A 25528-nucleotide genomic window follows, 5' to 3' on the forward strand; every position below is an offset into this window, starting at 1 on the left:
TAGCAACACTCATAATCTGGTACAGACTTTTAGGCCAAAGGCCACTTCATGTAGTCATTGAATGCCAGCTGCAATGTCTAGTTCTGTTGGTCGCAGCCTACTGATAGTGATGCTATCGACCTGAATGTCTGCGGCCCTCCCCTGGGCCCTACCGCTCGTGGCAGTCCCCACAGACATGTCCCCTCCTGAAGCCAATGCTGTGGCTGGACTGGCACAGTCCTTGTGGTCCTTACCGTAAATGCAAGTTGCACCTCGGCAGCAACCATCAGGAAACTCCAAAGAACAAGATTTACTACTCACAAGTCCTGGAGGGTACATAGCATGCCCTAAGGGCCAGGTAGCAAGTTCACAGGGAGGGAGGGAGAAAAGGAGAAAGAAAGCACAAACGTGGGGTTCTGCCTTTATTAGGGTTGAGGGTGGAATATCTACAGTTTCTGGGGTTCGCTCTTTATGGGTGCATTTATTTATTCATTTATTCATTTATTGAGAAAGACAGAGAGAGTGCGAGCAGGGGAGAGGCAGAGAGAGACAGAGAATCCCAAGCAGGCTCCACGCTCTCAGCACAGAGCCCAATGTGGGGCTCAAACCCTCGAACCATGAGATCATGACCTCAGCCAAAATGAAGAGTCAAAGGCTCAACCAACTGAGCCATCCAGGAGCCCCTTTACAGGTGAATTTAAACATAAGAGCAGGATAGGGCACCTAGGTGGCTCAGTCCATTGAGCCTCCAACTTCAGCTCAGGTCAGGATCTCAAGGTTTGTAGGTTCGAGCCCCACATCAGGCTCCGATGCTATCAGCACAGAGCCCACTTTGAATCCTCTGCCCCCTCTCTCTCTGCCCCTCCCCCTCTCGCCCACATGCACATGCACTCTTTTTCTCTCTCAAAAATAAACGTTAAGGGGTACCTGGGTGGCTCAGTAGTTTAAGTGGCCGACTTCAGCTCAGGTCATGACCTCATGGTTCGTGAGTTCGAGCCCCGCATCAGGCTCTGTGCTGACAGCTCAGAGCCTGGAGCCTGTTTCAGATTCTGTGCCTCCCTCTCTTTCTGTCCCTCCCTTGCTCACGTTCTGTCTCTCTCTCTAAAATAAATAAACATTTTAAAAAATTACAAAAATAAATAAACATTAAAAAAAACGTAAGATCAGGAATGAGGGCACAGGAAGGGAAAAGTGGGGTCATTCAAGCAGTTAGTAATCCATGTTAACCAGAGCTTTCTCAAAGGAAATCATAAGTAAAGCAGCCTGTTTCGTCTCCAGTTGTTTCGCTAGTAGCTGTGTCATGCAGCTGGCAATTGTTTCTTTGAGAGGAATATCCTTGAAATGGATGCACTAGCAATCAAAAGCTTAATGTCAGGGACGTTAAGACATGAGACCCTAATTTTACAGGGGAGAAAACAAAGTCAAAGACCAGTACAAGGGAGTGCACGCTGTCAGAACCAGAGCTGAGAACCATCCCTAGACCTTGTGATTCCACCAACAGTGTTCCTTGCACAATTCCGTGACAGGCCTCAGGCAGAGCTCTTCCAGAAGCAGGCCTGAGAACGCGAAGGGGCACAGATTCTGGAACTAGACTGCTAGAGTTAGGACGGCAAACTTGCACATTTTATAAGCTATGTGACTATGAACAAGACCCTCAACTTCTCTAAGCCTCAGTAATCTCACCAGTTAAAATAATAACAATGGTGAAGTTTAAGTAGATAAGCCAATGTGATCAACCTTGTTAAACAAGGAGGCCATTAGACCAGAGTGGCTCGAATGCCTGGACAGCCTACATAAGCAAACTGAAACCAACACCAGAATCAATGCACTCCAATCTCAGAAAATTAAACTTAAGAGCAACTAACCACAAACAGCCAACGAGGCTCTTCCAAAGAAGGCAGCTGTCTAAACTACAGCCAATCACATAACTTCCTTGCTTTGCATCCACATCTACACAAAAACCTTTCCCCTAGCTCCTGCTAACAGAGTGCTCCTTTTTTCGGTTTGTGTTGCCCAATTCAAATTAATGTTTGCTTCAACTCCTCAAACTTTTAATGTATCTCAGTTTACCTTTAAACACACGTAAAGCACATAACATACTGTCTGGACAAAGAAAATCCAGGAAAAAAAGGCAAAATAATTTTTATGCTATTAATTAGCATCTCATTAAAGAACTGAATGTAAGTAATAATGCTAATTATATGGAAATTAAAATCTACTACATAAGTATATATGTGTGCAAGTATATGTATCCATATACATAAATACTATATTTTATATAAATATACATATATATTTATTGCATATCTACAATAAACTCAATTGTTTAGTTTCCCCAGTGTTATACAGATTTATTTCCATTTTTCTTACTAGACTAACCTAATGTTTACCCAGAGGAAGTTATCTGTTTTCTCCTATACATAAGTGAAATTAAATTGCTCACAGCAACTTCGACAAAATATTCTATCAAGGTTTATAGCCAGTGGAGTTCTTGTAATAAGACCCAACAATGATCTTAACAACGTTATATCAAGAAGCGTACTGGTATCATCACATTTCCTCATAATGTTTTTGTTACCTTCATAATGTCTTTGTTATCCCTGGAACCAGTTCAAGAGAAACTAACAATATAACCGGCATGGAAAAATAGTTTAAACGACAAAAATTAAAAAGTCAAAAAAAAAAAAAGTAAGTCATATTGGATGTCATACCATGACTGACTGCCTCTTTATTGTTGAAGGATGCAGCATTTTGAGAACCAAGTGACAAAAACGAGAACGAAATTAATTCTCAATTTCTAAACCCAGTTTATGGGGACTGAGAAAAGCAAACTTGGTCTACTGATCTGTGATATTATCAGAGGAATTAAGAAGTACCAAGGAACTTTGCCCATCCCACAGTTTGACCTACTCGTCTATTCTTGCCTATGTTCACACCGAATACATATGAATATGTATTGTATTTGCTGAATAAAGACGAGTACATATTTGGCCCCCCGTCCAAGAAAATCCTCAAATCCAAGGTAACTTCCTTTCTTAAATGAAAAGAAAAGATATATCACTTCTCTTACAATCAGTCAATCATAGCAGCCAATTCCAATAGGGAACCATCTCATCAAAACTGACTCTCATTTCTACAAAATCCATAATCCTGATATCGATAACACATTCAAGCGAGTTCCTCTTTCTATAGCACATAGAATGCTTAATATTGTCCGATCGCTCTCTGCTCAGACAGGTAAAGCACAAAACAACAATCCTAATGTTAGAAACTTAAGTGTTTTATTACAGCACTAAAACAAACACCCTCGGTGATACACTGACCAATACAAGACGTAAAGGCATTAGAACAGCCTGGACATATTTTCTTTTCTTTCAGTTGAGGGGACTGTAGAGTCAGAATGCAAGGAACCTACCTGTGGGGCTAACAATAAAGTTACTGATTTTATAACTGATTTTCAGGCTATGCATGATCCTAAAAGATCTTGGTGGCTTTAACATATACTGGTAATTTGCCTTTGGCAAAAAGGGGTTTTTTAGCGGCCTTTAGGTAATTTCCTTATAAAAGAAAAATCTGTTTCTGAATGCTTTGCTCATTATCACTCACTAGATATTTACATCCCAAGCTTGAATTTTAATTTTCCCAAGTACCAATGTAAATTTTCCTAGAACAAAAGAGACTTTATGACATTAAGCCATTCTGTGGCTGCAGGAATGTCCGCTCTGCCGTGACTTTACTGCCTCAGTAAGTCATGCTAATTGCATAATAGGAGTACCTGCACTTGTCAGTTAATTTAAGATCACATTTTTTGCTTAAGGTTCCCCCCAACCTCTGACTTCCTCATCTACCTTCCCACACCAGACTCTTCTATATCCTCCGGCTGCTACCTCTACTTCTCTACACATCTTTTCCTAAAGATTGTTTTCACGACTCTCCACATCAAACAGAAAACTGATACCGGTGTAACCTGAAAGGTAAACTCACCTCAGCAAGAGGATCAAAAAGTCATGCCGGTGTCTCGCTAAATAGTCTCTTCATTAATTTCCTTCCTTGGCTTCTTCCGTTTAACACAAAAAACAAAAACAAACACAAAAAACCGGTGGAGGGTAGTCATCGACCCAACTACCTGCCGTTTTCAACAGGTACATCTCCTAAAATGCATTTGCGCCACTTGTGCTACAATTTTCCTTTGAGGACAGAGAAAGTGAGGGACTGACTTTTCATCAGTGATCCTGGCCACTCATTATATAGAACATGCACCGGAAGGGTCAGTAACAGAAGGCGAAGTTTGGAAGGGCCATTTCTCCAGACACCAAGCGGGTCCGACCACGTGGCCCGCAGAGCCCTAGTGAGTCTGCGCACACGGCCCCTCTCCCCACCGTCCCCACCCTCTTTGCCGTCTGGTACCAGGAGTCCCTGCGCAGGCGCAGGCGCAGGCGCAGGCACAAGAGGAAGGTGCAGCAGCTGCTGCTGCTGCCGTTGGAGGCCCGCGTGGCCTGAAGAGCCTGCGGGCCTGCTGGGTCCTGGGCTCCTGGCAAGCTCAGTGATGCTCGCCCGGTGGAGTCTGGGGGCCTGGCCCTGAGGGCGCCGCCAGCTGAAATCTGCCCCTTGAGCTAGGCCTGGGTACTGGCAGGACGACCCGGACGGGGTGCTGGAGGAGCGCTGCTGGGCAGGGAGACCAGCCCCTGCGGGGATCCCCCTCTTAGCCTCGGCTTGGACCTGAGAGGGCAAAACTCGATCCTTAGGACCTTGACCAAGTAAAATGAGGGGTAATGATGTCGCTTTGCTTCCACGATTTCTTCGGTGTTAAAAGCCCTCAGGGGGCATGGAGACAGGATTGGGTGTCCCCCACCTCCCATATTCTGCCCCGCCCATCTTTGTGCAGATGGCCTCAGCCAGTCCGTTTCATCAAGTGTGAGTCCCAGGGTCACAGCCCAGGTCTGGCCCTGGAAGTGCAGAAATGAACCCCTCCACTTCCGGGAGCTCACCCTGCCTCGGGAGCCAGTCCTGATCATCCAAAGTGAGGTGACACCGTGATGTAGTTTAGGGGAGCAAGGAGAGGAGTATTAACGGACTGGTGGGGCAGAGGCTTCCCAAGGAAGGTTGTTTTGGAGCTGTTGGGGCTGAACCCCAGGGAGTGACAGGGATGAGGCTGAGAAGGTGGGCAGAGAACATTTGATGAAGGGCTTTATCTGCCCTGCCAAAGAGTTTGAACTTTATTCTGAAGACAGTGAGGCGTTGCGTGCTAAAGATTGACAAGCGGTTTCTAGACATGAGCTCTCTGTGACTGTTCCAGAATTACTATGTAATAAGGCAAGTGTAGGGGATGAAGATAGGGCTGGGAATAAGGGATAGGGGCTTGTTCTGCAGCTGGCTTTTGGGATTAGGGATGGGACCACCAGAAAATAAATACAAATAAATTATTTATTTTTTATTTTTTATTCATCTAATTTTACAAAAATGAGATGCTTAGCTGGGTTGTAGGGTAACTGAATGTAGATAGAATGTCATTTGAAAAAGTGCTAACTATCCTTTATTCCAGCAATATGTTGTCGAATTTCTTAGTTTCTTCCTTCCAGCAGTTAAGCTAAAGAATTTTAAGCATACACACACAACCTGTTTTTTCTTGGTACTTTAATGAGTACTTCATTAAAGTTTTGGTGGTTTTGGTGGGGGCCTGATGGAGACGCTAAAGGTGCTAAATATTCTCCCCAAGTCACTCGTGGTGCTTCCACTATCAGCTTTGTGAAAAGAATTTTTTCTGTGTACGCCAAAGGGCTAATTATTTTTTATTATTTTCCTAGCAATCTAGATATGACTTCCTCATTACTTTATATATGAATTCTGAAATTCTATGTCTTTTATTTAAGCATGACAAAATGATCAATCTTGGTTGCTGTCTAGGCCTATACCCTTTGGTATTTCTCAGAGGTGGCATTTTAATATACAAAACTTACTATTTATACTTAGGTTATTAACATTGTTTTCTCTGCTGTCAGTAGCTCTTAAATTCTTGCCTAGCTTTTTTCTGTCTCTATACTTTAAGAGATTTAAGAGACACTCAGAAAACCGATATTTGAAACTAACGACTCATTAAAATAATCAAATCATGAGATTTTAAGGGTATAGGGAATGAGAGATCATTTACTCAAACCCTCCTTTCTGAAAGGACCAAGACTCAAGGTTTAAGATCATACCTTAGATGATCACCGGGCTAAGTAGCATGATTCATGTGATTGACCTAAGTATGACATGTTAGAAGATGTAGGACGATGTAACATCAGATCCATAAAGGATACAATTATTAGCCAGGTTTTCTGAACACCAGGGAGAAATGCAGGAATAACAGGAAAAAACAAAACAATAACAAAAGAACAGGAGAAGCCTTTAGGATTGTAGAAGCAACTCTGGTAAGTTGTCTGATGGCAGAAAAAGTTCTTTCACACAGAAAGAAGAACTAGATAGCAAATGTGTGTAGGAAAAAAAAGAAAAAAATCATGAGCCCATGATGAATTTAAGTACAAGAACTTGGGTTTGAAATGCAAACATGGCATTATGAATTAATTGCATTGAATCGATTACACATTGCAAATGAATTGTAAAAGCTTTACTGAAAATTCTCTAGCTCTGTTCCCTGGGTGTTCTTTATACCTTATCATCCAGAGCCACTGTTGCCCACTCAGGAAAAAAAACTGTAATATACCTATACTTTTTAGTCATAGAGAGAGACCTTTCACTTACGGAGGCTGTTATTCAGAACAGGCAGATGCAAACTGATACCTTTACAAAGTAAGGCAGGGAAAGAAGAAAGCAGTTGCTTCAGAGTTTGGGGAGGTGGTTGTGAAACAGTAGGGAAAGAATCAAACTTTCTTTTAAGCAAAGCGTGTATATGTGTTTTGTGTCGTTTTGTAGAAGTTTGCTAATAAAGATATCACCAAAGATTCGAAGCATAATCATCCAGAGGAAATGCTGGTAGTATGGCTGTATGTGTATGTTCAAAACTCTCTACAGCAGACGGTCTTGTTTTAGGGGTAAGTAAGACTTCGCTCTTGATTAAATTCAGGAACATGCACTATTTCAGTTGAGCGAGGATGGTTCTTCCATCTGAAGAGGGGCATATTTGGTTAAGATAAAAAAGTAGGGGCGCCTGGGTGGCGCAGTCGGTTAAGCGTCTGACTTCAGCCAGGTCACGATCTCGCGGTCCGTGAGTTTGAGCCCCGCGTCAGGCTCTGGGCTGATGGCTCAGAGCCTGGAGCCTGTTTCCGATTCTGTGTCTCCCTCTCTCTCTGCCCCTCCCCCGTTCATGCTCTGTCTCTCTCTGTCCCAAAAATAAATAAAAAACGTTGAAAAAAAAAAGATAAAAAAGTAAAAAATGGGCTTTTAAGATTTTTGGGTTTTTTTTTTTTAGTTGACACACAATGTTACATCAGTTTCAGGTATAAAATGTAGTGACTCAACATGACTCTATGTTATGCTATGTTCAACACAAGTATAGCTACCATCTGTCACCATACAATGCTATTACAATATAGACTATATTCCTTGTGCTGTTCCTTTTATTCCTGTGACTTATTCATTCCAAAACTGGAAGCCTGTATCTCCCACTCCCCTTCACCCAAAAAATGTTTTTTAATGCTAATTGCCTTCTACAAAGTTTGACTTATCTTCTGTCTCTTCATAAAGAAATACGTGCTTAGATATAAGCATACTGACTAAACCAGTATACACAGGATAATAAATAAATCCCAAAAAGAAATCAAAGACATGGTATTTTTTTTAACTAAGAGAGAGATCCATTGCTGATCTCTTTCAATTACTGTATTGATGTCTATGCACTAGGATGGTTACTAATTCTTCTCTTAAGTTATAAACAGAGAGCTTAGCTAGCTCTTAATAAACACCAAGGAATTAGGAAGATCATGCCCTTTCATATCTGAAGGAGAAAGAACTTCTCCACTGGATGTGAACTTTTCCTTTGAACTTGGCTGCTGTGTAGATCAATTGTCTAAGTCTCCCACCTGACTGTTCAGCAGAGGTTATTAATCTCTTTGTAGTCATAGACCCCTTTGTACATAGGAAGAAGGTTCTGAATCTTCTCCCCAGATTCATGTGTATATAATAATCTTTGGCCCTCATATTTTTGTGTTGGGGGAAGAGGACTGTGACCTCCTAGAATCCCATCTGTTGACTCTAGGTTAAGAACCATTTTTAAATAAGAAAACCCATCTTGTCCTTCACACACTAGCAACCTTGCTTTCTTGTAGAGTCCTTTTCAAGCTTTGGCTACTTGGATGTTTCATAGTATTATACAGGAAAACTGCCAAGGAGACACTTTTTCAAGCCCACTCACTTAACAGTTGGAAAGCCATGTGGAATTAATGTTCTTCATACTGATGTGCTTCTACAAGAGGTATTTACTGGATGCCTGCTCTATGCCGGGCACCATATTAGAGGCTGGTGACAACGGGGAGATTACTGAAGTCCAGACCCTCAAGGATTTTGTAATTTTCTCCCAATCAAATCCAAAGAATCTCTGAAGATAATGCCATTCTTCCAAATTTGATGCAGAGGAAATCCTAAATTCTAAATCTGTAAAAAATGCATAAGGTTGTTACCCAAAAGTGGTCTTTCTATAAAAGAAAATTCTCCAAAGTGTATCTCTAATATTAGCCAATTGCATTTATGTGTTTTTAGACTACTTGCTTTACCAAGAGCTGGAACTATTAAAACACTAAGCAGTGTCCTATTAAAGTGAAAATAATGTACCCTCTGAAATTTTTGAAGAGTAGTTAAAAATGTGATCCAATATATGAAATACCAGTCCACATATAAATTGAGAAATAAATTTACTGGCACCTATTTACTTGGATTATAATTATCTTCTTACAAATTAAAGTTGAGTAATAATTCTCCCCTACACAACCCCTCCCCTATCCAATAGGAAGACCTCGTACAAGCAAGTCTACATTGGAAATTCTTTGTATTTCTTGTTTTCTTTTTCTTTTATCCCTAGTTTTAGAGAGAGGGAGAGAGCATGGGGAGGGGAGGGGGCAGAGGGAGAGAGAGAGAATCTTAAGCAGGCACCACACTTAGCATAGAGCCTGACACAGGGCTCCATCCCACGACCCTGGGATCATGACCTGAGCCGAAATCAAGAGTCAGACACTCAACCGACTGGGCTACCCAGGTGCCCCTCTTTGTATTTCTGTGTTGGACCATGCCTCACCCCAGCATGCTTGTGAACAAGATACACAACAAGTATGCCTCGAAGGAAAAGATAAATAAAAGATGCAAAAAGTGACTCAACCTTAATAAATTACTAATGTACAAGCAAATATTGGCCACATGGCTTCCTGCATGCAAATCAATTAGAACCACAGTTTTCCTCAAATACCTTTAGTTTTCTCCTCTCCTGCCATTATTTGATAGGTAGGGAAGACAGCCAGTAGTAGAGTCAGACTGTCAACTTTTTTATGAGAGAATTGACCAGAATTATCATTGAACATTCTGCTGCTCCAAGTATGGCTTACTCCTATTTGGTAAACCTCAGTACTTTCTAGTTAGGGCTCTCTTTTGAAGCTAACCAACCCAGAAAATACATGGTGAATGCATGGCTATTTTACTTTTATCTTTCATAAAAACCTTGAACATGTCTTCTAGCTAACACTTACTGGAATTATGTTGTAAATTGCATGGTTTCAGTACTAATACCATTCTCTTCTCACAGGCTGTCCAGATTATGATTGGCATATTTCATGTTTTCATGTGGTACTTCCTACTGATTTTGTATATGGGACAAATTAGAGGAGTCTTTGGGACATACGAACCTATAACTTACAAAGCAGGATGTCCTTTATGGGGAGTCATCGTGAGTAGAATATATTTATATGATTTCATCATGCCGTAAATACTATTCGTGCCACTAGTGGAAGATAGGGAACAATTTCTAAACAGAGTTTTCAGAATTATGTAAGTAAATCCCATGTTGGCAACTTATTCAAAATCAAATTCCTTTTTTCACCAGATATTTTTTGAGACCCTTTAATTTACCAGTGCTATTATAAGAGATGTGGATACAGGAGGGAATAGACTGTGACAACCACAGGTTGGATTGTCCTTAGGTATGTGGAAGACAAAGAATCTGAATTATAATAGCCATTAGCCTGGTTAGTTTTCATATTTAGGGTCCTTCTTCACACAATGAGTCTACACTCACATTTTCTAATGTGTGTACTCTGTGGTTTCTAGACAGCCATAAAGTAATAAAAAATTTGGAGAGTACAGCATCCTCAAAGCCAAGTAAACAATTAAGGAAAGATAAACTATATTGAAATCTGTTATTTTGCCAAATAGGGCTGAGAATTGACCACTGGATTTAGCAATATGGAAGCCAGCAATAAACTTGACATGTAGGTTCAGTTGAATGGTGGGGCAAAAACCTGACTGGAGTTGGTTTAAGAAATAATGGGAGGAGAACTAGAGACAGCAGATACAACTCCTTTAAGGAGTTCGGTGTAATGTAGTGTATGTAGAGAAATGAGGTAGTAGCCGGGGAACTTTGGGTCAAGAGAGGGTTTGCTTATTTGCTTCAGTAAGTTGGAAGTATCATGTCTTTTATCAAGGGGACTGAACCAGAAGAGAGAAAATGGATATGAAATAAATGGAAGCAGGTTGGGATTATTAGAATCATGTACTGGTGTAGGCAAGAGATGATGAATTTTAATACATAAAATAGCTAGGTCCATGGGCAGTTCATCTCTAGCAGTGGTTCTCAATGAGAGCTGGTTTTGCCCCTCAGAGAATATTTGGTGATGTCTGGAGACATTTTTGGTTTTCACACCTGGGGTGAGCTTCTAGCAGGCAGAAGACAAGGATATGACTAAATACCTCACAAACATATAGGATGGCTCCCACAACAAAGAACTGTCCATCTATAATGTAAACAGAGCCAAGGTGGGTAATGGGATGGAAAGGTAGAGGAACAGGAAGAACACATTTTGATTTGCAAGTAGATGGGACATTGGGAGCTTATGGAACTTTTCGTCCAATGGCTTCAGATATCTCAGTGAATTAGGAAGTCAGATCATGAGCTGAGAATGAGAATGGGATAATGGACTGGTTGTTTGAAGAAAGGATATGAAATAGTCATCCAGAAAAAGAGAGTGCATGCATTGTGGAAAAGTAGTTTGCCTTTCGCTAAGCATTAAGAGCTCACTTAAGCTTTAGGAACATGATTTGTGTGTAGTGAGATGGGTCAAGATGGTTGTGTGTCTTAGATCATGTTTGGCCACATGGGTGCAGGCATTCAGTAGGAAGGAGAACTGCATTTAATCAGGATTTGGATTTAACCATGATCTGTGATCAAACAAGAACTGTGAAAAGGAGTTGAAAGTGTATGTAAGTGAATGTAGTGTTGACCATGGAGTTTAAACTGGCAAAGGAGAGAATATAACAGAGAGGTGAGGGTCTCGATTATAAATCCAATCCAAAGGACTGTTAGAGTTGTGATACTACAGGCATGAGGTATAGAGATAGAAGCTGGTGGTCCTAGTGGGATACTTTAAATTGAGATTTGAAAGATGTTACACTTATTGGTAGAAACAAGCACAAGAGAATGTATATGGGAGTGAGTGACTGAGATAGGATGGGGTCGGAGGTCTGGACTGAAGAGAAAGTCAAAGAACCACAAGCCCAGGGTGTTAGAAGGATAATTACCAAGATGTGAGAGGTGTGAGAGAGTGAGACAAGAATTAAAATCACCAAGAGGAGTGACCAAGTCATCAATAGATGACTTCAACCAGGACAGATAGTGGGTGGTAGAATCTGACAATATTTGACGAGAGAGAGAGTTGAAAGTAATAATGAGGAGCAAGGAGACCACTTATCTTATGCCTAGAACCAATGGTATCAGGGCTGTAAGAGAAAATGACCACCACTTGAGAGGGCTATAGAGAAAGTTGTGGCCTCTAGGAGATCCCCTGCCTTTATATGTTGGTTCACAAGTGTCAATGCATTGCTTTACAGAACAGTAGAATAGTGAATTTGCAGTCAAAATCCAGATAAATGATTCATGGCCTTCAGCGTTTAATCATACATGTTACAAAAATAGCATGTGTAGCTCCTAGAATAAATTATCTAAAACTTCAATCAAATTTAATTAAACGCAAAACTTCTCACTGAGGTCATAAACTTTGAAAGGTATTTTGTGAAGCACATGGTTTGGTAATTAGCTAGAGAGCACTCTAGTTTAAAATTCAACTTTATATTAGTTCTTCCTTCCACTGTGTACTTCTTAGAAATCTCAGCTTACAGAATGTTACAGAATGAAGTGCTGAGTGTGCAGATTTAAGTTATCCTTAAAGATAATTAGGAGTTAGTAAGCTTCAAGGTTTGGCCTTCCTGTAAACGGGATAGCATGAATGCTGTGTTCCCACAAATTATTCTTTGACTTAGATCTTTGTGAAAATGCCTAAAACAGATAAGACAAAAGGAATATATCAAGGGAATTGTACAGCTCACCTTCAAACAATATGGCATAGCTTTGCACTTCTGGGAAATAGACAAAGTAACCTGGTATGAAATAATGGAAACTCTTAAAAAAAAAAAAAAGGCAAAAACATGAAATGTAGTTGTTACCTTAATAATGATTACAGTCTCAAGAGGTATGTTTTGTACAAACAATTTGGAATAGACTCATGAACCACTTTTTCCACATCTGGATATATGCACAGTAATTACAATCAGTGGCTTCAATTTATTAGGAAGGATAGCATTCGAAATAATAATCAAGTGAGTTCAGAAAGTCTGTGCAGATATAAGCAAACTTGGTCCCTGACTCAGGACTCTTGAAATCATCTTTGGCATAACCCACAACCTGAATTCTGCCCACTGTTCCCCATAAGTTTCTGTGATCAGTGACCCTGCTATAACGTTTCAGTTCATGACTCTATGATGGAAACTTGTCCTGATCCCTTCTACTGAAACCTCTTTATATTTTATAATTCTTGGTAGTCTAAAAATAATTGACTTAGAAGAGGAGTTGTTAAAAATATGTTTTAAGTTGATGAGCATCATCAATGAGTATTTATAAATATGTTTTTATATCCAGTTTATCATTGCAGGAGTCTCCATAATAAGAGTAGCAAAGCATCCAACTCCAGGCGTGGTAAGTGGAGATGCTTAGGGTATCCTAGAAATCACTTGTCACAAAACTACAAGGTTTTAGTGAGTATCTAAACAATGAAGGAATCTACCATGCTTGTAAAATAAAGAATCAAGTGAAAATCTAGGAACACATAATTTAATGTAGACATTCTATAGTGGTCAGTATCATTATGCAAAGGTTTCTAAATTTAAAGATAGGGCGTTTTTGGTTTAGTAGTCTATCTTATTTTAACGTTGTATGAACTTTACTAGTAGAAAAAATTTAATAGGACCTAATAATGCCTTTATGTATAGACATACTACTACTGTAAAACTTTATTTTCCAAACTGTCTATCTAGTTTGGGGATAGTATTGGATCTTGTAATAAGATAGAGGATCTATCCAGAGGATCCACCTATGGTACAGGTAAGATAGTGGAAAGAAAAAAAACTCTCAGAATCTTAGAGCTCAAAGATACCTTAGAAATCAATGAGTCTGATCTCACAGTTTTACAGATAAAATCTTACATCCAAAGATACTGATGGATCTCCCTAGAGAATGAAAATCCTGGGTTAAAAATCATTGACTCTTATTTGACTTATTTCTACAAGCAGTCATTTTCCATCTTTTTTTTTCTTTTCCCTCTTTGCAGTGGAACTCCTTTTGTTCAAACCCTATCTTAATCTTTCTTTCATATGACCCAGAATATTGTAAAATACAACATTTTTAAGCCCAAATGGAAGACTGATGCTTATTGGTGTGATATTTCACTGTTCCCTCCAGATTAACTGGGTATCATGTAAACCAGAAAAATACTTTACTCTAATGGCAAGCATACTAACACCTCTGAAACTTCAGAAACTAGATCAGCATTTTGACTAGATGATTTTTTTCAGCAGTACAAACAACCAAAGTGTTTATTTTGAATATAACAAACTTTCCATGTATCTTCTTTACAGATTACATTTGCTTTGATCATGAACATCTCATGCATAATTACTTCAGTTATTGCATCAGTTCTAACAATAACTGAGTTGTCTTCTTTTAATTCGGTGTCATATAGGAATTATGGACAAGCGGTAAGTGGCCAATTCCTTAGGAACATCTTAATTTAAAACAGTTCTCTTCCAAGGTTTTAAAGCCTTTGGAGGTAAAACAAAGCTTTTACTAGTCTTCAGGAAATTCTTTTATTTAAGTAATAAGGTCTCGATTGAAAGTTATTTTGGGTTTTTTTATGTTTATTTACTTAGAGAGAGAGTAAATGTGCACCCGCATGAGCAAGGGAGGGACGGAATGGCAGGGGGGACAATATCAAGCAGGTTCCACACTGTCAGCGCAGAGCCCAACGCAGGGCTCAGTCTCATGTACCATGAGATCATGACCTGAGGCAAAATCAAGAATCGGGTGCTTAACTGACCGAGCCACCGGGCGCCCCTTGATTGAAAATTTTAATTCAAAAATAATTCTGACATGATTTTTTGGTAAATATTACTAGAATGTTTGAATTCCTGACATGCCCAATTAAAACAAAGCAAGTAAATAATGTGAAGGCTTCAGTGATAAGTGTATATGCATTAGGCGTAGGGTCACTGATGATTCTCTTAATGAATGAAAAGTATAATCCTAGACCTTAAAACGATTCCCAAAATCAACAAAAGAATTCTGCTTACCAATGCTTATAGTTGGAATTGTTGACACCTAGTAATTTGTGGTTTAACACAGAGCTTTTCATGTGCAGCCTATTTTTGTGTCTCTCATCAATTTGCCTTGTGTCCTCAAATGCTAAATGTACATGAATCTGTCTTGCTTCCATTTAATCGAATAACCAATCGTATACCTTGTACTAGAGAAATAACTGCATTTCTTTGTAAGATAGTAACATCTTCCATTAAATATGAGTATCTTCACTGATATCACAATCTGTTTCAATTGTGTTGGCTTTAAATTCAGAATCCCAGAATATTAGTGCTGCAAAAGACTTCAGCAATACTTATAAATAAAAATCTTCCATTTCAAATGAGAACATACTAGAGTGGGGCTCCTCCTTACTTTCTTTTTCTTCAATTTTGTTTTCAATGTTTGTTTATTTTTTGAAAGAGAGAGACCGAGCACAAGCAGAGGAGGGGCAGAGAGAGAGGGAGATACACAACCTGAAGCAGGCTCCAGGCTCTGAGCTGTCAGCACAGAGCCCAACACAGAGCTCCAACTCAAGGACCGTGAAATCTTAACCTGAGCCAAAGTCAGATGCTTAACTGACTGAGCCACCCAGATGCCCCTCCTCTTTATTTTTGAACAACAGAACAAAAAATAACAATTTGAAAGTTTTAGTTCAAAAATAATTCTAATGAGAAGAGTCATTGTAGATGAGGGATGAACTTCCTACTCCCCCCATCGCGCTCTCTACCTGCACTGTATTATAAAGGGACCATCAGTGCTGACCTGAACTCAGTATTAATGATCAATTTCAGTCTCCCAAATGCACACGTTTCAGTTTTGTTTGCTGTGATTAATTACATGAAATGAACTTATATATTAGACCCACAATCTTTTCCTGGAGGCTTTATAGAATTCTACTCCTGCATTTACTAAGGCAGCCAACATTTTACAATATTTTCCATATGCCAGCTTTTCTAACATAAGCAAGTTGCTTGGCTAACCCCACAAATTCATCAAGTTACCAGTGTTTCCAGGTAGGTTCAGCTATCCCAAAAAGTGCATGCCCCTGAAACATACTTCTCAGATAGGAAAATGGTTGCTAGTATAAATCCAGAACCAGACTGACTTTATTCAAACACTGTCTTTAATACTCGTTGTATGTGACCCTACGGACAAGTTTCCTAACTTCCCTGTTCCTTAGTTTTTTTATGTGTCAATGGAGCAAATGATAACATATACCTGTTAGTTAAACTGCTTTGTCTCCCAGACTCCAGGCCTGTAATTCCAAATATGCCTGTATATCTCATATGGATATGCTTCTGGTGTCAAACAGAATTTCAACAGATATAAAATGGAAAATATTTGCCTCCTCAAAAGTACTGCACTGCAAGACTCCCTTATTTCAGCCTCCAGAGCTCAAAACCTTGATGTAATCCTGTACCCTTGTCTCTCCACTGTCTTCCCAATTATCAAGTACTATTTATTATTTACTCTAATTTTTATTAATTAGGGCTCTCTTGGTTGTAAGTGCCAGGAAATACAATGCAAATTGACTTAAGCAAGAAAAGGGCACTCACTGATTTATGTGGGATTCAAAGGCTTAAATCACGTGTCAAGAACTCAGTCACTCTCTGCTGTTTGCCTGTTTGAACTTTTCTGGCAAAAAGCGGGGAGAATTTGTCTGAGAGTAACACTTCACATGTATAAATTAAGGAGCGTGGACAAAATGACTTTTTACAATCTTGGCAGCTAAGAGCTCACCAGAACTTCCGAGCTAAGATGCTACAATTGTGTTTCTGCCAACAGAATTAGATCAGAATTCTGATAAGGTAACTTGCCATTTCAAACCCTCTATAGTCTTTTCTTTATCCTCCTGTTAACATCATGCACTCCCTACACCCGAGTTAAATTCCCTTTATCGTTTTCTTAAAACACAAGTCACTCTTTTTTTTTTACTTTTTTTTTTTTTTTACCTTTATTTACTTTTTGAGAGACATAGAGAGACAGAGCACAAGTTGGGAGGGGCAGAGAGAGAAGGAGACAGAATCCAAAGCAGGCTCCAGGCTCTGAGCTGTCAGCACATAGCCCGATGCAAGGCTTGAACTCACAAACCGTGAGATCATGACCTGAGCCAAAGTTGGATGCTTAACTGACTGAGCCACCCAGGCGCCCCAAAACACGGTCATTCTTGCATTCAATTTTTTGTTCACATTATCAAACTATAGGTCGTGTGATATGTATTTTGGCTTTGTTATCGTTACTATTTTATGTCTCCATTTCTTAATTATTTTGTCACACTTGTAATGTGTGCTATTACATTTTTTCCAGAACAAGATAGGTTACACTGAAACTAGTAAATGAAAATTTAAAGCTGCCTAGAATGTTGCATCCCTCCTTCATTTTTCTCAGTCCTACTCTTATTTCCAATGTCTTACCTCTTTATGAAGCCTTCCTAGGTATGAATGGCTTAGGGTAAACCTCTGGTCCCCTAAAATTACCGAGCAAGTTTTTTATCCCTTTTGATATATTTAACCTTATCATATGTTACCTTACATTATCTGTCTTTTCTACTTGAATATAAACCTTAAGAAAGCTAGAATTTTTGGTCATTTCATTCTTACCGTCTAATCCCTACCACCTAATAGTTTCTTGCATAAAAGATATCAAATAAACTGAATGAAAATGGAGAAGGAGGAAGAGATAGAACTGAAGGAGAGAAAATTGTAATGTTACTCTTTCCACGTCTGCATATCATTCTTGTCTTTCTACAGTCAGCAGAAAAACTACATTTATTTTCAGGATTAAGACCAGTATCATTCATCCTGATATGTAGTTGAAAATATCTTTCTTTACAGAGAGGGAAGGAGGCAAACCATAAGAGACTCTTAAAAACTGAGAATAAAGTGACGGTTGATGGGAAGTGGGAGGGAGGGGAGGGCGGGTGATGAGTATTGAGGAGGGCACCTGTTGGGATGAGCACTGGGTGTTGTATGGAAACCAATTTGACAATAAATTTCATATTTATTTATTTTTTTAATTTTTTTTAACGTTTATTTATTTTTGAGACAGAGAGAGAGCATGAACGGGGGAGGAGCAGAGAGAGAGGGAGACACAGAATCGGAAGGAGGCTCCAGGCTCTGGGCCATCAGCCCAGAGCCCGACGTGGGGCTCGAACTCACGGACCGTGAGATCGTGACCTGAGCTGAAGTCGGACGCTCAACCGACTGAGCCACCCAGGCGCCCCAATAAATTTCATATTTAAAAAAAAAAAGAAAATATCTTTCTGACAGCAACAGAAGGGATCTGCTCTGTTATCCCAGCAAAATCATAATCACCTTATACTTGCAAGTGAGATGGTGGTGTTTGAGTGTTTACCCATCCTTCCACATCATGTTCCAGCAATTTCTATGTGAGATTTTTATCACCACACAGATACATTTAAGTAGGTCTGTAATTAACAATAGTTGTTTTAATACATGAAGATTGCTTGATAAAATCTTTTAGTAGGCATCTTACCATTGGAGACAGAAGAATCAAATCTTATTGACTGAAGTGTTTGGATAGAGCCCCTTGTCATGAAGAGAATAACAAGAATGAAGAGTTCTAAGAAGCAAGACTAGAAGGCTGAGTGATGAAGATCAAAAACGGAAGCTGTAGATGGTGAACTGGGGGAATTAAGGCTAGGAAAAGTGGAGCCAAAGGCAAAGGAGTAGAAAATGACTAGGGAAGTCAGATGGTGAAAGCAGCTTACTTATTTTTCCTGTTTTCTTTGTCATGGTAGGAGCTCTTTCTGTGAATGTACTTGCACTTACTAAAGATAATAATGCAAGATTTCTCCCTATTTTCTGGTTTCAGAAACTTGGAAGGGAAGTTTCACGTATTTTACTGCTCTCTTACTCCTTTGAGATTTCTGTTGCGTTAACATACGCAATCTTTGGCTGTATTGGTTTGGTAAGTGTACGTGTAGTCTCCGGCAAGTCAAGAGATGTTGATTTCTAGCACACATTCTATAAAGAGATAATACGATGTGTTAGAACTCATGAAAATTGAATATGTGACTATTTCCTTTAACGTTTTTCCTTATTGTTTATAAAGTTACCAAAGTAATACCTGAAACTATCAAGTAAAATTAGAGGAAATTGTTGTTGTCCTCATCATACCCACACATCCAAATCCACACAAAAAAGACGCAAACACACACGCAGACCCACACATACAGTTTTCTTTTTTACTAACTGTGTGATCCTATTCATATTGCTTCTCACATGCATTTTTTTCTCAACTATCATAAACATCTTTCCATGATAAAACAAAACAGTGCCTTTTAGTAGCATCATACTTTTCCTTAGTATCTATTTCAACATTTTTTTGGCTGCATATTTATCTTTTTTCCAGTTTTTTAAAAATTATAAACAATGATCTTTGCATATAAGACTAGTATTTCTGTAGGTAGCTGATTTCTAGAAGTGTAGTGACAAGTTTGATAACATCCCAAAATGCTGTCAGAATCCACAGTACTACAGAAGTTTATGAGAATGACTATTTTGTCACAAGCTTAAAAAAGCTAAGTACCTACATTCATTCATTCTTTCATATTTACGGAGGGCTTACTCTTTACTAGGCATTGTAATAGGCACTAAGAATGCAATCATTAAGGGGCACTTGGGTGGCTCAGTCAGTTAAGCTGACTTTGGCTCAAGTGGCTTGTGAGTTTGAGCCCCACGTGGGGCTCTATGCTGACAGCTTGAAGCCTGGAGCCTGCTTCGGATTCTGTGTCTCCCTCTCTCTCTCTCTCTGCCCCTCCCCCACTCACACTCTGTCTCTCTCTCTCTCTCAAAAAATAAATGAACATTAAAAAAAAGAATGCAGTGATTAACAAGACAACATCCCTACCATCAGAAAGCTTTCCATTTCAGTGGAAGAGAAAGACAATTAACAAATAACATACACACACACACATATATACACCCACAAACATATGTACATATATGTATATATATACACACATATACATATCTTTATATACATATTATATTTATATTATATTAATTTATAGTACTATATATTTATATGTTAGATTAATACTATACTTTTATATATTATGTATTTTATATATAATATATATTATAGTACTATATTTTTGAGTGTATATTTTTGAGTGTTTATATATATACTACATATATGTATGTATACATATATATATATATATATAAATAAATAATTTAAGGAAGTGGAAAACTTATGGAGTAAAAGGAAATGGAGTAAAAAGACAAAGCAAAGATTATTTTTACATAGGATAGTAAGAAAAGGCCTCCATGCAGGGACTAACTGAAGTGCAGAAGTAACTGAAACTACATGGAAAAAAGAGTTTTCTAAACATAGGGGATGGGTGGGGCTTCCAGAATGGTTGAGTGAGGATATAGTAATGCTCCCTGAAAATAAATGCTAAAACTGGACAAACTGTCAATAAACAATCTTTTAAAGATTCTGGAAATTTACCAAAGCATACAAAGTATTGAGAAGCATTTACTGAAGAAAATTCACTAAATCTCACTAAGAATAGTTTAAACACTTTAGTTTGGGGCTGCTCCAATTCTTCCCAGCCTCCACTCCCAGGTTCCCTTTTGCAGAAGTTTACATGGGTCGGTCAGACTGTGAGGATTGGTTTTTATTTGGTTTTACTCTGTTAGAGTACAGAAAGTTTAATGACCAGGGGTGTTATTAAAACAGTAGTCATCTCAGTGGCCAAAAATCTAGGAAAGCCAATATAACACTCAACCTCACTGAGCTCATGATGTTTGTTCGGGTAGGAATTGACTGGCAACCAGCCAGAAACTTAACGGGGAGATCCTGAGAGCAAGAGAGCCAAAGTGGGCCTTGATAATATCCTACTTATCCTTGTTTCCTGGAACATAATAAATGTGCATGGGCTAGGCTATGCATGCATTAGGACACTGGACAGGGTCCTAGTAAACTGCTCACCCCTGGCTGAATAAGACACCTTGCAAACACAAATTAAAAGCTGGGGCAGATTTACAAACAGCCTAAACTTTGAATACATCCCCTAAGCTACATTGATTCATTGACAAAGGCTGGAAACGTTACTGGCTCAAAATATGTATTACTTCGCTAGGGCTACCATAACAAACTATTACAGACTAGATGACTAAAACAACTAGAATTTCATTTCTCACATTTCTGGAAGCTGGAATTCCAAAATCGAGGTGTTGGCAGGGTTTTGTTTCTTCGGAGGCCTCTCTCTTTGGCTTTAAATGTCTGTCTTCTCCCTAGGTCTTCACATGGTCTTCCCTCCTCTTAAAAGGACATCAGTCATTTGGAGTAAAGCCCACCTTAATGACTTTATTATAACTTTATTACTACTTTAAAGACTCTGTCTTCAAATACAGTCACATTCTGGGGCACTAGGAGTTAGGACTTTAATATATAAACTTTAGGGAGACACAGTACAGCACATCACAAGGTGTTTAAGCACACCTCTGACCACTGATTGGCTGACCACGTATGCTGACCAAGGAAGAACCCCATTAAACCAGTCTTAAGATTAAAAACATAAATGAAAAAAGTAAGTAGATTGATATATCAGAGGTCATATACTGCAAGGGACACAGACTCCACAAAATTGATACAGGCAAGTCACAAAGGGCAGCAATAACAACCACTCTTGGGGAATCAGAATCCAGAGTAGCTACAATATATTATGTAAAATATTCACTTTTCAACAAAAAGAAAAAAAAATATGACATGCAAAAAACAGGAAATAGTGACACTCTTAAAAAAAAGCAGTCAATAGATACAGTCTTAGGGAGGAGGAGAATGACAAATGATGGGCTTCACAAAGAAATACTTTAAAGAACTAAAGAAAAACAGGTTGACTAATATGTTAATTAACATATTAATATTAAAAATGATGACTCATCAAATAAGAGTCTTAATGTCTATTACCTTAATTGTGGTCATATGGTATCATGGTGTTTGTGTATGTCTAAATTCATCTAATTGCACCTAAATTCATATAATTGCATCAAGTATGTACAGTTCTTTATATAAAGCTATTAATTTTTAATAAACAATGATATAAATGAAAGAGATACTAATTTTTAAAAAGAACCAAATGGAAATTCTGGAGTTTAGAAATACAGTTACTGAAATGAAAAACTCACTAGAAGGACTGAAGAGCAGATCTCTGACAGAAGACAAAATCAGCAAACATGATAGAACAATATAGATCATCCAATCTGAAGAACAGGAAATAATAAGAAAATTTAATAGAGCCCCAGAGATCTATGGGACACCATCTAGTACACCAACATATGCATAATGAGAATCCCAGAAAGTGGAGGAACAGGAAAAAATCTTGAAGAAATAATGGCCAAAATTTTCCTAAATTTGATGAAAAGTATTATTCTATATATGTAAGAAGCTTAATAATATCCACTTAGAATAATCACAAAGAGATTCACTGCTAGACACCTGAGAACCAAACTTATTTTAAAAGGAGAGAAAATCTTAAAAGCAGCAAGAGAAAAATTGATTTCATATACAATAGAACCACTATAAGGTTAACAGCTGACTTCTCATCAGAAACAATGGAGGCCTGGGGCGCTGGGGTGGCTCAGTCGGTTAAGCTTCTGACTTTTCAGCTCAGGTCATGATTTCACGGTTTGTGAGTTCGAGCCCCACATGGGGCTCTGTGCTGACAGCTCAGAGCCTGGAGCCTGCTTCTGATTCTGTGTCTCCTCTCTCTGCCCCTCCCCCACTCACACTCCATCTCTCTCTCTCTCTCTCTCTCTCTCTCTCAAAAATAAACATTAAAAAATTTTAAAAAAAATAGAAACAATGGAGGCCTGAAGGTAGTGAGATGGCATATTAAAGTGTTGGAGGAAAAAACAGTCAAGCATGAACTCTATATCCTTTAACTATCCATTCAGAAATGAAGGTGAAATAAAGACATACACAGATGAACAAAGAGAATGTGTGGCTAGGAGAACTGCCTTAGACACTATAGGAAATTCTTTGGTCTAAAAGAAGGTAATATCAGATGGAACTCAACACCTGAAGAAATAAAGAGCATCAGGTAAAGGTAATTACACAGATGACTATAAAAACAATATAAATATATCTTTTGTGCTTCTCTTAACTGATTTAAAAGACAGTTGCGTAAATTGCATTGAACTCACCCAGACAATCGAAAATAATCTTTTTTTCAAGTCATGTGATTATCAACCTTAATTCCATCTGTCACAATGACTCAGCTCTAACTTGTAGCATTAAAGCAGCCATAGGCAATATATGAATGAATGGATATGGCTTTATTCCAGTAAAACTTTCCAAAACAGGCAGTGGGCCAAATTTGGTCCATATGCCATAATTTGCCAATCCCTGTTCTATAGATACATATTTTCTCCTTTTTTTCTGAAATTTTAAGAAATAAGTTTACAAAATCAATAATTATAACACTGTATTGTTGACTATATGACATGTAGGTGTAATATGACAATAATAACACAAAGGAAGGTGGAAGGAATAGAGCTATATGAGAACAAAGTTTCTGTATTTTACTGGAATTAAATTAGCATTCATCTGAAACACTGTGGTAAATTAAGATGCACATTGGAAGTCCTAGACTAATGAGTAAGAACACTGAAAAATTATAAGAAAATAATATCAACAAAAAATTAAGATAATATATAGAAAGTATTAATAGGTAAGGGAGGAACATAAAAGACACAAGACCTATAGAAAAGAAATAGCAAGGTATTAGACATAAATCCAACCGTTTCAATAATAAGATTAAACTAAAACTGCACTGAGATATTAATTTCCTAACAGAATGATTACATTTCAAAATACAATTCTAACTAATGATAATGACTATGGGTAAAAGAAATCTTTCACTCCTACTTAGAATATAAAATATTACAACGACTTTGAAAACTTTTGGGGCATTATTATGGAAAGTTAAGGTGTACATACCCTATCAGTAATTTTAGTTCTTAGTATGTACCCAACAGAAATGTGTGTGGCAATGTACTAAGGTATACTCTCAGGGAAATACCAATATTAATTCATAATAGTCCCAAGGTGGAAACAGTGCAAATGGGTGAGTGGTGAATATATTGAAGAATGTTACTCTAACAAAATTCGACATAGTAATTAAAATGAACTGTACCTACCCTTAACAACATGATGACTCTCATTTATACAATGTTAAGTATGGAAAGTCAGACTCAAAGAATGCATGCTTTATGATTCCATTTGTATGATGTTTGAAACCAGGCAAAACTAAACCTGAACTGTAATGTTTATGGAGGGATGCAAGCTAGTAAAACTAGGAAGAAATGATTAATTACCTAAAAGTCAAAATGACAGTGACTTTGGGAAGGAAGAAATGGGTAGAAATTGGGAAATATCGTGACAAGGTAACTTGTGGGGTGCTGGCATCTGTTCATGTTCAAGAAGAATATTTTGTTGTTGTTAAAGTCTGGAAGTCTGCCAAATCTACCAGTGTCTAGTAGGAATTAAGAGAGTGGGTTGAAGTAGATGGGACAGAAAGAGGACAAATGGAACTTTGACATTTTACTCTATAAACATCAGTACTGCTTATATTTTTTTAAAACTAAGTCTTTATTAGATGTATGATATTAGGAAGCATGATATGATTTACATGAGGTTAATTTTTTTTTCAGAGTCGTCATAATGAAGATAGTCTCACAGCTGTCCCAGAGGAATTTGAGAGTACTTTTTAAGAACCTTAAAAATGTGAGATTTTTCCTGGTGCTCATACCTGCTGTGGGCCCTAATGATATCTCTGTATAACAAAGCTGCTACAAAGCCCACAGGTGTTGTGCAAAAGAAAATACAAAACAAGTTGGATTTTTTCTTCTCGGTATTCAAGAAATTTCTCTGCACATATTTTTGTAGGCTCCAAGTAGAAAGCTTTTCCCTATTTAAATACGTTATTATGAGGGAAAAATTATCTTCTAGTACTCTGAACCTGTCAACTCTGTCTTAACTCTGAAGCTGTCACCTCTCCCTAAGAGAGCTTTTGTAAGAGACCATAAAAAAGATCTGTGATTGTCTCTAGAGGGCAGGCTATAAAGACTTGGTGAGTGATACTATGTAATTCTCAGGAAAACTTTAAAATACAAGAGTACATTTCAGTATGACTTCTTCTACCAGAACTAGCTTCTACTTGAACAAAGGATGAATCCAAAGTCATCTGACTCATAGTCCCTTCATTGTTCCTCTTTGACTGTTTCTCTCCTCATTAAAGTTCCTCCCTGCCCTGAAAGTCTCTGCTGTCTTTCTTCCCTTTCATTTATTTCCCTTGCTTCTTATTTCTCATCATTGCTTTGATCATCTGTTCAATTGCTTTTCAAAGTGAACAGGCTGCTTTTTCATAATCAGGAGAATCTCCCAAGAATCTGTTCTGAATTCAGATTCCCCCTCTCTTCTAATAGGGAACAGCACTTCAGAAAGCCTTGCTCAGCAGAATCAATCATGCCAGTGAGTTCATGTAGCTCTCTTTTAAATGTGCTGCCGTTTTTTATTGGTTTTCGGCCTTGTCTCTCAAAAGGTTTCATCAGTTGCTATAAAAAGATTTCATGGGTCTAAGAATTTCAGTTCAACACACATTGAGTGTCTTCTGTGTGCTAATGATTATATTAAACTCAGGAGTATCAAAGACTAATAAGGGACCTCACCACGAAGAGTTTTTTGTTTTTTTGT

The 25528-nt window shown here is 38.3% G+C and overlaps 1 protein-coding gene across 1 annotated transcript; it reads left to right on the forward strand.

Moving 5' to 3' along the window:
* The first annotated feature begins 6956 nt into the window (after nt 1-6956).
* MS4A13 (membrane spanning 4-domains A13) lies at nt 6957-24546 on the forward strand. The gene is made up of 6 exons (XM_030331055.1): nt 6957-7010; nt 9707-9847; nt 13088-13144; nt 14083-14202; nt 18635-18730; nt 24487-24546. The coding sequence occupies exons 1-6, from the start codon at nt 6957-6959 to the stop codon at nt 24544-24546; spliced, it is 528 nt and encodes a 175-aa protein (XP_030186915.1).
* Nucleotides 24547-25528: the final 982 nt, after the last annotated feature.

The sequence above is a fragment of the Lynx canadensis genome, chromosome D1 (assembly GCF_007474595.2).
Source record: "Lynx canadensis isolate LIC74 chromosome D1, mLynCan4.pri.v2, whole genome shotgun sequence".
NCBI classification, from domain to species: Eukaryota; Metazoa; Chordata; class Mammalia; order Carnivora; family Felidae; genus Lynx; species Lynx canadensis.